Source organism: Vipera ursinii (genome assembly GCF_947247035.1).
Source record: "Vipera ursinii genome assembly, chromosome: 3".
NCBI lineage: Eukaryota > Metazoa > Chordata > Lepidosauria > Squamata > Viperidae > Vipera > Vipera ursinii.
In genome coordinates, this window is record NC_139516.1 from 64,025,543 (window position 1) to 64,040,488 (window position 14,946).

The 14,946-nt window shown below is 36.1% G+C and overlaps 1 protein-coding gene across 4 annotated transcripts in view; it reads right to left on the bottom strand.

The window, feature by feature from the left end:
* The window catches only part of USP24 (ubiquitin specific peptidase 24), an 88,483-nt gene that overhangs the window by 21,126 nt on the left and 52,411 nt on the right, over positions 1 to 14,946 (bottom strand). For all 4 annotated transcript variants that reach the window (XM_083359755.1, XM_083359757.1, XM_083359754.1 and 1 more), the window contains 17 exons: positions 14,164 to 14,259; positions 13,834 to 14,062; positions 13,499 to 13,658; positions 13,068 to 13,223; positions 12,027 to 12,097; positions 11,008 to 11,168; positions 8,701 to 8,762; positions 7,777 to 7,968; positions 7,174 to 7,291; positions 5,662 to 5,806; positions 5,352 to 5,471; positions 4,381 to 4,506; positions 3,780 to 3,878; positions 3,602 to 3,684; positions 2,970 to 3,111; positions 1,375 to 1,494; positions 678 to 898 (listed from right to left, as the gene is read on the bottom strand). In XM_083359755.1, coding sequence (XP_083215881.1) covers positions 678 to 898; positions 1,375 to 1,494; positions 2,970 to 3,111; positions 3,602 to 3,684; positions 3,780 to 3,878; positions 4,381 to 4,506; positions 5,352 to 5,471; positions 5,662 to 5,806; positions 7,174 to 7,291; positions 7,777 to 7,968; positions 8,701 to 8,762; positions 11,008 to 11,168; positions 12,027 to 12,097; positions 13,068 to 13,223; positions 13,499 to 13,658; positions 13,834 to 14,062; positions 14,164 to 14,259 — 2,301 coding nt within the window. The remainder of the gene's footprint in view (positions 1 to 677; positions 899 to 1,374; positions 1,495 to 2,969; positions 3,112 to 3,601; positions 3,685 to 3,779; positions 3,879 to 4,380; positions 4,507 to 5,351; positions 5,472 to 5,661; positions 5,807 to 7,173; positions 7,292 to 7,776; positions 7,969 to 8,700; positions 8,763 to 11,007; positions 11,169 to 12,026; positions 12,098 to 13,067; positions 13,224 to 13,498; positions 13,659 to 13,833; positions 14,063 to 14,163; positions 14,260 to 14,946) is intronic.

Consider the following 14,946-nt stretch of genomic DNA (forward strand, 5'->3'; position numbering starts at 1 on the left):
CAACTCTGACTGCTCTTTAAAAGGCCAGATCCTGAAGCTAAAACTCAAATACTTTGGCCACCTAATGAGAAGGAAGGACTCACTGGAGAAGAGCCTAATGCTGGGAAAGATTGAGGGCAAGAGAAGAAGGGGACGACAGAGAATGAGGTGGCTGGATGGAGTCACTGAAGCAGTAGGCGTGAGCTTAAATGGACTCCAGCAGATGGTAGAGCAGAGGAAGGCCTGGAGCAAAGTTGTCCATGGGGTCGCGATGGGTCGGACATGACTTTGCAGCTAACAACAACAATATCTATGTTAGTTTGCATACATAACAATGGCACTCTGAAAAAGAGTGTTATATATTCTTCTTTTCTTCTGTTAAGCCAAGTTTGCAAAACACATCAACATACAAATATTCTAGTTTACCAACATACACTGTATTTCATATCTGCCTTTACATCTATAGCTTCACGACCAGTCTAGGCAATCAGTTAATGGAGCAATCTGTAAAAGGAAAATATTAATCCAATCTGGTGGTATTAGTTCGGTGAGGATGTAAGTTTATAAAGCTTGGTGTGCTACATAAAAATGTTTGCCAAACAAGATTTATAATTCAACACCTGAATTATAATCTAGCTTTTAATCTAGCAAATCAACAACTGACCACTCCACATGAGAATACAGTTATTTCCAATTACCTCCTATCTTTTATAAAAGAATAGTAGTGGCCTGCATGGGCTTGACCACTGTGCACAATTACGCCAACCAGTTCATAGTTTTCTGAAGGAGCCACTTTCTTCTGTGGAGACCCTTTACATCCCTGATCTAGATGTCGTCCATTGTCACCAACTTCTGAAGAAGAATCTTGGCGAGCCATTCCTGAAACTGTATAGGGTTCCATATTCAGCATCCAAGGGAACTGTTTAAAATGAAACAGATTAAACTTAAACCTGAAGTACGTTGCATGTTAATAGATTTTCTTCAATTTTCTACAAAATGTATAAAACCTAGATTTTTATAAATTTATACAACCAAGATGAAGAGAGAATAAAATAAATTACTTTATTGGTTGGGTAAAATCATAGCATTTTCAGTTTCTCCCAAACACTGCCTTAGCTTTTTTAAAAAGACCCTTTGAGGAAAACTAAAAATCTTAACTTTTTTTTTAAAAAAAACACCATAATCAATTATGTTATATCTATAGAAAAAAAGTTGTTACATTTTTTTATCGTCATCACCATCACCATATATCTTTAGGTAGAAGTTTTTTTACCTTTAACTTTACCAGTCCATGCACCTACTTTAATATAGACAGGCTACATGCATAGAGATCATAAAAATAAAGACTGTGTCTCCTTAAAAAGGTAAACACATGTAAACAAAGGTTAAGCTTACCTTGATCTGTTCATCATATTTTATGGAACGTCCACTTTCCCAATCAAAGCCAAATCTCATGAGGTGTATCACTAATACACTGGGTAGAGCTTTAATGCAGGTCCGTTTCACTGTAGTTCTCTTAAAAAAAATAAACCAAAGTTTCAGCTAAATACTTATTTTGGTCTACTGTTTATCTATAGGAACTTTGTTACTTTACTCCTATAGACTAGGAGTAAATTTTAAATTTGTTTCACAGATATTATAGCTATATGCTGTTAGTATTATCAACCTAGTGACACTACTAGAGAAACCATTTTGTTCCTTCCTTTTTACCCTGAAGCAAATTCAGCAAGCTATCCTTTTCAACAGTGTTGAAGTACATCCAAGCAACAGTGGGCTTATAGCGTTCTTTTTTGACAATGTTAACAATTTTACATCATTTTCTGTACAAAGTAATCAAAAAGTATTTCAACAAGCTCTTTATAAGTACAGATTTAGGGTAAGTTTCATGGAATGGAAAATATCACATGGAAATATAAAATTAGTATTTTACAAGAAAAACAGGAACTTTCAGAGAACCAGTAAGTGGCTCTGAGGCTACATGATTCTCCAGGTTGCATATTGCAGGATAAAGTATTACATTTTTACCATTTTTTTTAAAGGGTACAAAACTACAAAAATGTTCAGTGTGTTAATTTCCTTGCAGCATTTCTTTTTCCCTTTGCAGCATTTTTAAAAAACAGTTCTTACATTCACTTTAACTCTTTGATATGTCTACTGAGAATGTATAAATAAAATAATTGTTTTCATTTGGGTAGGAAACCAAAATTAATTCCCAAACATAAAAATGAAATGAAAAATTGAAGATTTTTTTTACTCATCATGGCAACCAAGTGTTGATTTCTACAATTTTTCAACCACCAGAACATACAGAAATACAGGATTGCAAAGCTATAGTTTCTAAATGGTCTTATGACAATGTTTCATATTCTTTTTCAGCTTGAAAATCAGAGGGAAATCTTGAGGATTCACTATTATTCAAGATAATTGTAAGGAAAAAAAATAAGGGACTTCTATACATATCATCTTAACCAGACATGTCAAACACAAGGCCGGGGGGCCGGATTCGGCCCGCGAAGTGGTTTCATGTGGCCCGTGAAGCTATCCTGGAAACAGTGAGGGAACGGCCCCACTTCCTTGGCCCTGGCCCAGAGACCCTCCTTCTGCCAGAGACCCTCAGATCTGTCCCACTCCTGCCCAGACCCCCACAGGCACCCTTGATGTGATGTAGAGCTGGCCATGCCCACCCAGTTGGCCATACGCACTCTAGCCACGCCCACCCAGTAGGCCATGCCCACCCGGCCCCTTGAGGCAACTGCAATGCTGATGTGGCCCTCAATGAAATTGAATTTGACACCCCTGATCTTAACCCTGCAGAAAGGTTTAAAGATTTAATTAAAGATTTAATTAAATATTTAATTAAAAAACAAGCACATATGAAGCATATACAGCTAAGGACAGACTCAAAATTTCTCAGAGCACTCATGAATCCAGAGGGCTCTCTTCCCATAGAAAAATCAAAGTACTTTTAACTCTTAAAGTAGAAGAATTACCTTTTCTTTACATTTCTCACAGTAGTATGCATTACTTCCTTCTAGGATCTCTCCTCTAACAAACTGATCCAGTGAAATTTCTAGACTTTGACATGAAGTGACCCCTAAGTTGAGAGCCACAAAGGCTTCCTCTCGTTCATACCTACAACATTAAGAAAAAGAAGAGAATATTAAGATTTTCAAACAAAAACTGAGAATTCACAAATGCACCCTATATGTCAAACAAAGCTGCAAGATTTTGTCTATTTCAGTAACCACCTTTATTATTTATTAAAAGTACGGTAAACCAGTGAATTGTACCACCTGTATGTGGCATGCTTTTTCTTTGCTTCTCTAGTTTCTCCTTTTTCCATGTTAACATACCTAGTCAGGAAGTATGCAGATCCAGGATCTGTATAGATATCCTCCCCCACCTCTATCTTAATTCTAGAAAGTCCAGAAATGTAACAGTTTGGGATTGGTGTATACAAAGCTTTCATTTGATACCAATGGTAAAGTGATAAGAATAGTGATTTTTCCATTTGCCATGCAAAGGCTTACAAAAGTGGATCTCTTTCTTCACCTATAGATTTCACTTTCACTATGCCGAGAGGGAGATCTACTTTATCTTATGACACCTGATCTTCACTTACCTGTGAGGACAATCCTTACAGATTTTCTGATCAGAATATATGCCCTGAAAGGTGTTTTTAAAGATCTGGTCTCTTCCTATTTTCTGTAAGAGATTGAAATGCCAACAGCAGATTAACTGTGCATCAACTGAAACAATGAACTGAATTAATATACCAATGTACCAAAAGTGTAATTCACCTTAAGGTATTCATCCATTTGATCTATAAGGCTGGTGAAGAATTCATAAGCATCTTGCTGTTCACGTACATAAAGCTCCTTGTTCCACATTTTAAAGATCTATAAAATATAGATGCAGTCCACTCAGTTAAATGCTTCAAGATCTATAAATGTCACTAGAATGCACTAAGTAAGTAAGCCAATCTAAACAGGAAGAAAAAGGTGCCTTCTTATCCTTACCCAACTTTTTTAACAAGAAAATATACCTTCTCTTGAGAATACTACTTTGGATTCTCTTCCTGAGAATATTATTAAAGAGAAGAATGCTACTTGAGTCCATTACAACTGGAAGGCTAATAAATTTAAACAAACTAACAAACTTTAGGATTCTATATCACTGAGAGACTATGAGTAGGGCTAACTAAAATTAAACGGGAATCCTTTACAACATTACTGTTTTTTTCAAAATGCTGTGATCTAAATTATCATTTTAAATCATGATGAAAAAGAAAGAAAGAAAGAAAGAAAGAAAGAAAGAAAGAAAGAAAGAAAGAAAGAAAGAAAAGAAAAGAAAAGAAAAGAAAAGGATTCATGCTTAAAAAACAGTAAGTACCGGTAATACCTTCCAGAAGTTTTCCGGTATGTAATATTGCAGCTTGCTTTCCATTAAATGACCAAAGAGGGACTGAACTTGATAGAATACATTGTCATCAGGATTGTCCATGTTATCATCAATTGAAAGCAATGCCTTTAGAAACAATTTTGAAGAGTGTTTATTGAAAGTGCAACAAGATTTATTTGTATTCATTTGTGCCACTGAAGTGACTAATAATAATATTCCGGTACAAACCTTTGGATCCGCTGATAACCATCAGCTTTGCTCTTATTGTTATCAGAAAATCATTAGTTAGCATTAACATTTTGGTGACAGAAAGAACCTTTGTTCTAAGTAACATGGCTCTGCCTTATTGTCATCTGTTTCTCATCCTGCGCAGTTATGTCATAATCTGTTAAGAGGTACATCAACCAGCTATCTTGGATTAGTGTTTTCGTTTTTTATGAAAAACTAAATCCATGCCTCACACCTCTACTGCAATCTTTGACAATCAGCCCAGGAAGGGACATCATTCCTTATGAATGCCCCTTATTTTTGCATAAATTTCTCCCAATTTGGCATTTATTCTCCACCATAGGAGACCACTAAATCCAACAGGCATTTAAAAATGAAATGTTTAAAAGAGCATATTTAAAAACTCTGATTCTTATTTCAACTCTGCATAGCTTCCCCGCCAAATTCATTCTACACAAAATAAAATAAAATGATACTGCTTGCACTGTAGTCATACTGAATAATTGGAGAATCAAATTTAGTTTTTCTGAGTCTTATTTCTTACCTCAGCACTGATTCACATTGGACTATCCCAGGGAAGACCGAGTCTGTTAACTAGTTGTTAACATGGGTCAATTTCAAGTTGCTGCTTCTCTTCATCATAGATTTATATGTCAACAATCCTTCCTTCCCGAGAAACTTCTATGTATATAATTAACAGGATTGCTAAAAGCATTTTTCACAAGACTATAAATAAATATTACCTCAGGAAGACCTGGCTGCATATACAGTTGTTGGAAAACTGCATTCATATAACATGTAGCTCCACCATTCTTTAGCCCCACAAAACCAGAAATGGATCGACCATCTACAGGTGGGAGATACTGAGGGTAGAGGAAAGAAGAAAAAATTGTAACATAGAAAAATAGATGTAATTTACAAAGAACTAATGTTGCTGATTGAAATATTTGCTTTAAGTATGGAACTTACCCATATTGATTTTACTCAATGTATATTTTGGGTAAACCTCTGAGTAGTATTACTATTTGCATTAAAAAAAGCCTGTATACTTACATCAAATTCCTTGGAAAGAGCTGGATCAAGTTGGTGATGCATAGAAAGCAATTCTTTTGTAATAAGCTGAAGATTTGAGGGTGAACTATCAGCCAACATTACTAGAACTTCATATGCTGCTAAGCGACTGTTCACTGTACTGCATCTAAAACAAAGGACTCAATTATTCATAGCCAATATTCAGCTGTTAATACTTGTAAAATATAGTAATCTGCTTCCAAAGAGAATAAATTGAGGTTTAGGGCCTTTCTGTGCAGAGCAATTCTAAAATCATCTGTTTAATTTCCTGGATGAGTTAAAGCTATTATACTGTACATGCAGACAAAGGAGATAGTTATTTTTGATTCCATTTATAAAGTAATATGTGGTGGAGGATGTAATTAAAGGTGGACAACCTTTATTGGGTCATGGGCTACAGTTACCATCTGATTCTGCACATTTGATCTCAGAAATGTGGAGGAATTGAATTCCATACCAATATTAATAACATTAATTGAGGACTTGGTTTTTTTCAGTATGAACTGCTTGAGTGATTTGTCTAAGTCAAACATGATGGAAATTATTAAGATGTCAAAAACAGTACCCTATGAACAGTTTCCAGGGTGCTCTGTAATCTGTACTTTATACTGTGAGAAATCTAGAAATATACATAATTGCAAATCATCAAATTGAAGTAAAATAAATGACCATTTAGAAATAGCAATAGATTTGGATAAATGAAGTGACTTAAAATTGAGAATGTGGAATAAAACAAATCTTTAAAGGTTATTTCTCTACACATCCAGAAAATACGAGTTATTTAGCATACTTGTACTTTATTCAATCCTAAATATTTTAGGTCGATTACATTCTAAGAATAAGAGAATTAAAAAAGTAAAAGCACAATTAAATCTAACATCAATCTATGAGTAATAGGATGCTAAATGCATTACAACAGTCATTCCACATTCCCTCTACATAAAATGTAGAATATTTCTGCTTGGTTCCCAAAGTGTAGCAGAGGCACAAGCAGGCTATATCACAGCTAAAAGAGCCCTCCCTTCTGACAATCAGCTTAACTTCATTCAGCAAAGGTATTTATTAAGGTAAGTATATATCAATAAATGACCCAGGACTGATCTATAATAATGATACCATGAAGCTCCTTAGTAACCTTCTTGGGGATATTTGTATTAGATTAGATAACCTTTATTGTCATTTTTTTCCTGTGGGCACAATGGCACACATTTAAAAATGAAATTTAGTTGCTTCCTCTCAAAATGTACACATTTAAAACATACTATATAGAACATGTGTATAGAGACCTACACCCTTACATATAAGTAGCATATATTTATTTTAGTTACTTAATTTCAGAATGAAGATAACTAAGTGAATGATAGGAAATGCAGATATTTAAAAATGAAAAAGCCCCATTTTGATTTACACATAGACAGTTCTGATCAATCAAGTAACATAATACCCCCTACCCCCTATTCTTTACTACCATCAATACACTAATATATGCTTTACTTTGGGTGAAAATCTTGCTGAGTAGCAGCAATGCTGCCAACTGGAGAATGACTGTTCAGGATAATCCTGGATGCTCGGAACAGGAAGTCATCTAATAATGGTTTGATCAAAGATGAACCTATTTAAAAAACCAAAAATATTATTATTACAGTTAAGAATTAACATGCTTGCAGAAAGCATTTACAGAACAGAATGGTATATTGCTAGATACACAGGCAATCAGAGAACATGTATTTCTCGTATATGTATATGTACATATACATACAGACGGACAAAAACACAGATATGAACACAGAAATAACTGAACAGAAATAAACTTCTTGTTTATATTTGATTTAGAGCGCTGTGTTGATCGTATCATTTTACACACCGTGCTGAAAAAGTAAAATTCCCATACAGCAGCACTCTCTGGTTTACTAAATAAATATTTACCTGCAAGCTTCCACGTAAGAAGAGTATTTTCCAAAAGACCAAGATAGTACTGACAGTAGCAGAATGTCATAATTTTTAACCAAGGTTGTATTTACATTTAACTTTGCAAAAGAGTAAATAATTGCAAATTATAATGCAATTAAAACATGAGTTGTGGAAAGTAATAGTTACCTAGCATTTCCTTTTCTGCCCCACAAAGTGAGAGAAGAGTCTTAATAAGTCTTAAATGTCCTGCCAATAACACGTTGTCAGCTTCACTGGTTTCACACTCAGCTGCACGAGTAGGTTCAAAATTATCCAACCAAGTGATTTCATCCTCCAACATGACAGCTGGACTTATCTTTAGTTGTTCCATTTCTGAAGCTATGTGATAACAACCAAACGAAGGAAGGGCCAGAAGGAAAAGATTAAGCATACCACTATATTCAAATACTCCAAAGAGAAACATCGCTGAAATCAACGCTAATGCTAATTTAAGACATGTGACATAAAGCAAGCATTTAATTTAAAAATTAACCTAGTTCCTTCTCCTTAAAAATGACAAGCCTGAGATCTTTAGATAGTACAACCTGCAAATAAATACATAACTTCAAATGTGGCTCTGTTACCAGAATCAAATATGACAATTTACATTATTACAATAACTTCACATCTTAAAAATCATTTCAGAAATAGTTACTGAAAAGGGATAATGTTTCCATTTACTCATATAGTTTATATAACTATATACAGTTTTATGTAGCTTATGTACAGTTAGTTTAAAGAATCTCAGAATTATTCTGCCTACTTATTAAAGCTCTATAAAGATTTTATTTCTGTCAACAAGATAGAAAAGTTTATTTTCTTAGCCTTAAAAGTGGGATTAGCAAATACTGTTATTCTTCTGCTTGTTCAGGATAAATCTAAACTGTGGATTTTGAACTAAATGACGGAGTTTAGGACAAAGTTCAAAAAGAAAAATTGTAAGAATAACATTATTTCAGTTGGCTTTTTTAGAATAAATGTTTTTGGTTGTGATATACCTAGAATCCTATCTTTTTGAATAAAGAACATTTTCTTTTGCAATTTAAAGCAGTTTTAGTTTCTACTACTTACATGTAAGATCGTCCAATAATTGGCATCTAAGATCAAAGTATTCCGTACATTGGGACAAGTGTCTAAAAATGAACTCAAGCAATTACTATTAAGATTCTTATAAGCATATGACAATTTGCAGAAATCTTCACTTTTACATATATTTTCTCATAAAACTTTTTTACTTTAAGCTAATGGATCCAGACATGCAAATTTTATATTAAAAAATAAAGTTGTATTTTTCTTGAATTTTTTTGTAATTGGGAAAATTGGCCTATATCGTGTTTACAAAAATACAATAGCTTAAAATCTTCATTAAAAGCAAATCTAGGATTTGCTACTTGTTTTAATGCTTTTTAAAGCATTGAACATCCTGCATGTTCAACAGAATGCTGCTTTTAAACTGAAAATGTAACCATAATTTTAAAAAGACTGAAATGTAGAGATTGGCTTACAAAGCAACCTTCCAGTAGTAGGACAACTGGAGATGCTGCTGTGTTTTACTACAACTTATCACCTCCCTCTTGAAGAAATTAAGCAATCTCAGACTTGGCACTGAAGGCTCTCAAAAGGTTTGTCTTGGGGAAAAACTGTGCTGGGATTTTCAATAAACTCATTCATCACACTATGACTACGATGAAAAATACTAAATTGGTGAACATACTGCAGCAGTCCCACATAGGAAATGTTAAATTTGATCTTTCAACACTAGCGGAGGATACTGAACAGTCAAAGGACTGGAACCCACTCATCCACCATACAACTCCATCTTTTCTCCATGACCTTGGTGGTGGTGGGGGCATAATAGCATTCCCATGTTTAATTTCATCTGGTACTAAAACCATGGATATGTGAGACTTAGAACTGGTCACTGTAATTGTGGCTATCAACAGCATCCCCACAGTCATATGATCAAAATTCCACATGGCAGGGAGGTCATGTGATCGCCATTTGCAACCTTCAGTTCTGGTTTCCAACAAGCAAAATCAAGGGAGAAGCAAGCAAGACATTGCAAATGGTGATCATATGATGTTGAGCTTAATGGCCATGATGTCAACTTGAACTGCAATAACAGCTGTCGTAAGTTGGTGTGGTCATATGACATTGTGCTTGGCAATGGAGTTACCATTGTTAAGGGAGAACTATCTTTACATAGTGGTGCTTTGTTGTCCAGTGATGGTTAATCATTCAAAGTTAATGTCCTATTGATGAGCTAACTTTTCATGAGCTCTCTGTCTCAGTAGAGAACTAATGGACTTGCTTGGACTATTAAAGATTTTATGAATGGGACTTACCGATTTATGGGATTTATAAATGATGTACAAAACAAATAAGATAACTAATGATAATAGGGTTAACACAGGTCAGAATCAAAACCATTTCTTGCACTATTGATTCTACACAAAAACAGTCTGAATGGTCTTTCCTGAAACAACCAGAAAAGTAGAAATTTTCCACTTCAAATTTCTGAATGATTTCTTCCAGCAGTTTCATGTAGATACTAAACTGCATGAGGAAAGACAGATCCTATGAGATAACCAAAGAATAATGGTCTAGCTCAGGGGTAGGCAACCTTGGCTCTTTTATGACTTGTGGACTTCAACTATCCCTGATCTAGCTGTTCAACAGTCCTTCCACAACACCTCCTTCTGGTCGGAGCCTTACAAGAACACAACAACTGTAGTAAATCAATAGCCCCAATACATAGTTCTACCAGCCTTGTAGGATATCGTGCCTGATAATACTGAAAGTCATTAATGTCATAAGTTATTTACCAAAGCTAAAGCTTTTGTGCAATCTTGGTACTACATCCCTGTCTTCCCATCTGAAATGAACCAAATGTTCTGCAGTTTAAAGTCTGTTTTCTGACTCCGGGTTATTTTTTGCTGACACTGTTTTGACTTCAAGATTTAATATCTTATTTTGTATTTAAATTATTTTACCGTCCTAAACGGAAGCTATATAGAAACCTTTTTATGGCACACCACAACAGTGAATAAAGTGAACTATTAGCTTGACCTATTTTGTTTGTGTATATTGTACAGTCACATAGTTAAGAATATATTAACTTGGCAAAAAGCTACCATGAACTACTTTCTTCAACTGTCCATTGAAAAAGATCTTACATGAAGAAGTGGGTATATTGGGGCCCAACAAGTTCTATATGATGGCATCATTTCCACAGGAGACTGAACACATTCAGTTCACTTCTAGCACTTAGGCATTTGGCTTCTCTGGCTGAGTTATTTTCATTTAAGTATACATTTCAGACAAATGCTTATATTTAATTCTTACATTCTGCACAGAACAAACATGTCTCCAGCTTACCTCTGGTTGACTCCTCTCATGATGCTGGTAGGTGACCAAAGGGGCAGCTGAGCAGTAAGAATGACACTCAAGAGAAATTGGTTGGGTTTCTGAACCTCAGGATGAGCCAATGTATCTGTCTGGCTAAGGGTATATAATTGATCACAGGCAACACGACGAATCTGGAAAAAAGGAAGCAAATATCTGGTCACAAACCATTTGAAACAAAAATGCTTTAGGCATCTGGAAACACCAGCACCATGACATTTCGCTCACTGCATATTAAGCTGAGCTTTTTAGCATGGATTCATCTGAAATGCCTTTTATGGCTCTTTTCTTTTACTGTACTATCTTTTTGTTATACTATCCCCACTAAGCTCCTTTTTTTGTTCGGAAATTCTTTTAAGTCTCTATATTCCTATCTTCTCCTATCTTCTAATAGTAAGATATGCCCAAGCTTGTACTCCAAATCTGCCTCAGATTTGTCCTTCCACCTCCCAAATGACTTTCTCCAGTTCCCTTCCTGTGCTGGAATTAAACCGTGCTCACTGGTGCTGTATTTTGATTGGCAGTTCTATCACCCAATCATTACAGTCTCCCTTGCTAATGGTCTACAAACCTGAAATCAATAGATATCTTTTGAAAAAAGCTGTACTACCATGCTTAGTTAGATAGAACTAAGATTAAATGCATTTCTAACTGGATAATTTTCTCTATACAAGAAATGCTGACAAGTTGCATTCTGCACAAAGCAAACATAATTTTGATTTTAAGCTTGTATACATGGATCAAGAATCATAACAACTTTTAAAGTAATGTAATATGTTGTTTCTCCTGTCTCCCCCCCCCCCCCCGCTTCCCAGTACAGCTCTCTTATTCTTGGAGTTTTATGCAGCATGTTATTAATCGTGTAAAATTAGCTTAGGTCAGTAGCAAATATTTACCACTTGTCCCTTATACAGATCTATCCATGTAAAATATGTTTATGTTGCAAATGTCCTGGAAAAAAAATCTTTGAAATAGAAATGCAAACTACTCACCTCAGCACTTGGTGAACCAAGCAGTATGTCTATGATAAAATCAGCAACACAAGGGAGATTGTAGAAAGATCCTAAGATAAAAACATACTGTGTTTTCAAGGTGTTTCATTAGAATATGTTGCATAATTTTATACTATTTTATACTAAAGGTAAAGGTAAAGGTTCCCCCGCACATGCGTGCTAGTCATTTCCAACTCTTGACTAGACACCAAAGACGCACGGAACGCTGTTACCTTCCCACCGTAGTGGTCCCTATTTTTCTACTTGCATTTTTACATGCTTTCGAACTGCTAGGTTGGCAGAAACTGGGACGAGTAACAGGACTCTGCTACACGGCACTCGGGATTCGACCCGCCAAACTGCCGACCTTCTGATTGAAAAGCTCAGCATCCTAACCCACTGAGCCACCGCGTCCCTTTATTTTATACTAACATATGTCATTTCAGAAAATATGAACAGAGGTGGTTCCTGACTTAAAACCATTTGTTTAGTGACCATGGCACTGAAAAAATGACTTATGACTGTTTATGACAATTATGACTGCTCTAGCATCTCCATGATCACATGATCAAAATTTGAGTGCTTGGCAACTGGCATGTATTTATGACGGTTGCAGTGTTTATCTTCTGACAAGCAAAGTCAATGAGTAAGCGAGATTCACTTAACCACCGTGCTACTAACGTAACAATTTCAGTGGTTCCCTTAACAACTGGGGCAAGAAAGGTTGTAAAATGAGACAAAGTTCACTTAACAACTGTCTCGCTTAGCAACAGAAATTTGAGGCTCAATTGCAGTCGTAAGTCGAGGACCACCTATAGGTAGCATTTATATTGTATGTGCTGACCAACTCCCAAGACTCTGAGCAGGTACATGTTCTCACAGCAAAATGCAAGCATTACTAGAAATGAGGAAAGGGTGAACGGCAAAATTTGGGAAGGTTGGACTGAATCTTCACAATGTAACAGGACCCACTTTATGTAGCACAATGATTAATGGAATTGACATTAAATATAAAAATGTAACAGGCTCCCACAAGCCTACCTAGTTGTTGGCTACGAAGTTGCAGACATGTGACCAAGAGAGACAAAGCTTCTCCAGCAATCAGTGCATCTTTGGTGGATACTGAATGCTGCCTCACACAGATTCCAGCATGTAGAGTGGTTGGTTCCCCTTCACTTCCTGAACTGCAATTGCTTCCTGCAATAGATTAAAAAGAGAGATCATATAAAACTGTGGTCCCAACCTTGGCCACTTTATGACTTGTGGACTTCAACTCCCAGAATTCCTCAGCCAGCCCTTGAAGTCCACAAGTCATTAAAGTGGCCAAGGCTGGGGACCTCTGATATAAAAGCACCTTCCTTTTCAGTCTTAAAATGCTTTCAGGTTTGGACGGAATTAGCTACCGGTAGAATCAAATGTCTCACAGAGAACAAACTCTCTGCTTTTTCAATTAAATTAAACTAATGCAGTACCTGAGCTGCTAAGCCGATTACGAATCCCAACAGGAAACAAAGTGTTGCTTTCTTTTATTGGCTGGCTGCTCCCCACCAGATCAAGGCGTCCTGCAGCCGCCGCCCATGAGAGTCGCATGAAACAAGCAACTGTAGATGTGAAGTCACTAGCATCCATGGTCTGTAAAGAAAAAGAAATTTCTTGCTTGCTTGAAATAACAAAGCGAAGGTAAGGCGACACTTCAAGTAACCACAAATCAGAGGATTGTTGTTGTGATCAGTCTATCAACATTCTATACAAATATCTATATATATATATAGTCTTTTATTTTAGTATGGCTGTCGCTATTACTTACTTGTATTGCGACTCGTGCAGCAGGAATTATCTCCTCTACTCTAATGGAGGACCTGTCCGAAACAGACAGTTGTCGATATGAAGACTTCTCTGGAGTTCCACAGATTGACATCTGCCTCGTAGTTTGCCGAGTCATATTACGGAAGGGGCGGGAAGAAAGCGTTTCCACTCCATATTTAGCCACATCTTCATCTAATAAAGTTGGCATTGTTTGCCCAACAAGCAAAAACCTAAACATAAAAATATGCCATTTGAACCACGAATAGCATTGACTACATTAAGATCAAACTATTCAGTATATTACATATTTCTGAGCAAATCAAACACAGACCTTGCTAGCTGCAAACAGATGGAATATACTCCTTGTCTGGTTTCATAGTCCACTTCTGAGGGGATGGAATCTCTCTGCATGACATTCACTACCAAACTAGAAAATAAAACCATTAGTTTTCTTTTGATCAGGGGTGTCAAACTGCCGGTCCGCAGGCCGGATGTGTCATGCAGAAGCTGCGCCCACCCCATTGCCGGCAATGGCAAAAACGTCCCAATACGTTGCGCGACGTCACGAATTTGACATGTCTGCAATGAAGTATCAAAACTGAACTTTGCTTGTTTAACAGCATGAATAATTACACCGATTCTTACAAACATAAGTCTGGCAAATGATTCACGTCATCACTATACTACTATGACAGAATTAACTTTATGTTACTGTCCCAAATGTTCTATTTCCAATGATCTAAAATTCCACTTTTTGGTATACAGAAAATAATATTCTTTCCTTCCTCTCCTTTCCCTGAACCATGGCTGAGTCACTGGCACTTTAGTTGCTGTATGAGATGCAGTAGTTAACATTTCTGTCTAATGTCTGAAATTTGAGTCGTGGCAACTGGACTTCTTTTCTTTTTGGTTTGAAATGTTTCACTGCTTATCCAAGTAGTTTCTTCAGTCTATTTGGATAAGCAGTGAAATGTTTCAAAACCAAGAAAAAAAGAAGTCCAGTTGCCATGGCTCAATGTCCAGACAACTCTACCTGAATGACCGAGAATCTTCACTGGCTTCCCTGCCTAATCCATATAGTTTTACAAGCCAGAGTACTGGTCAACCAACCAAA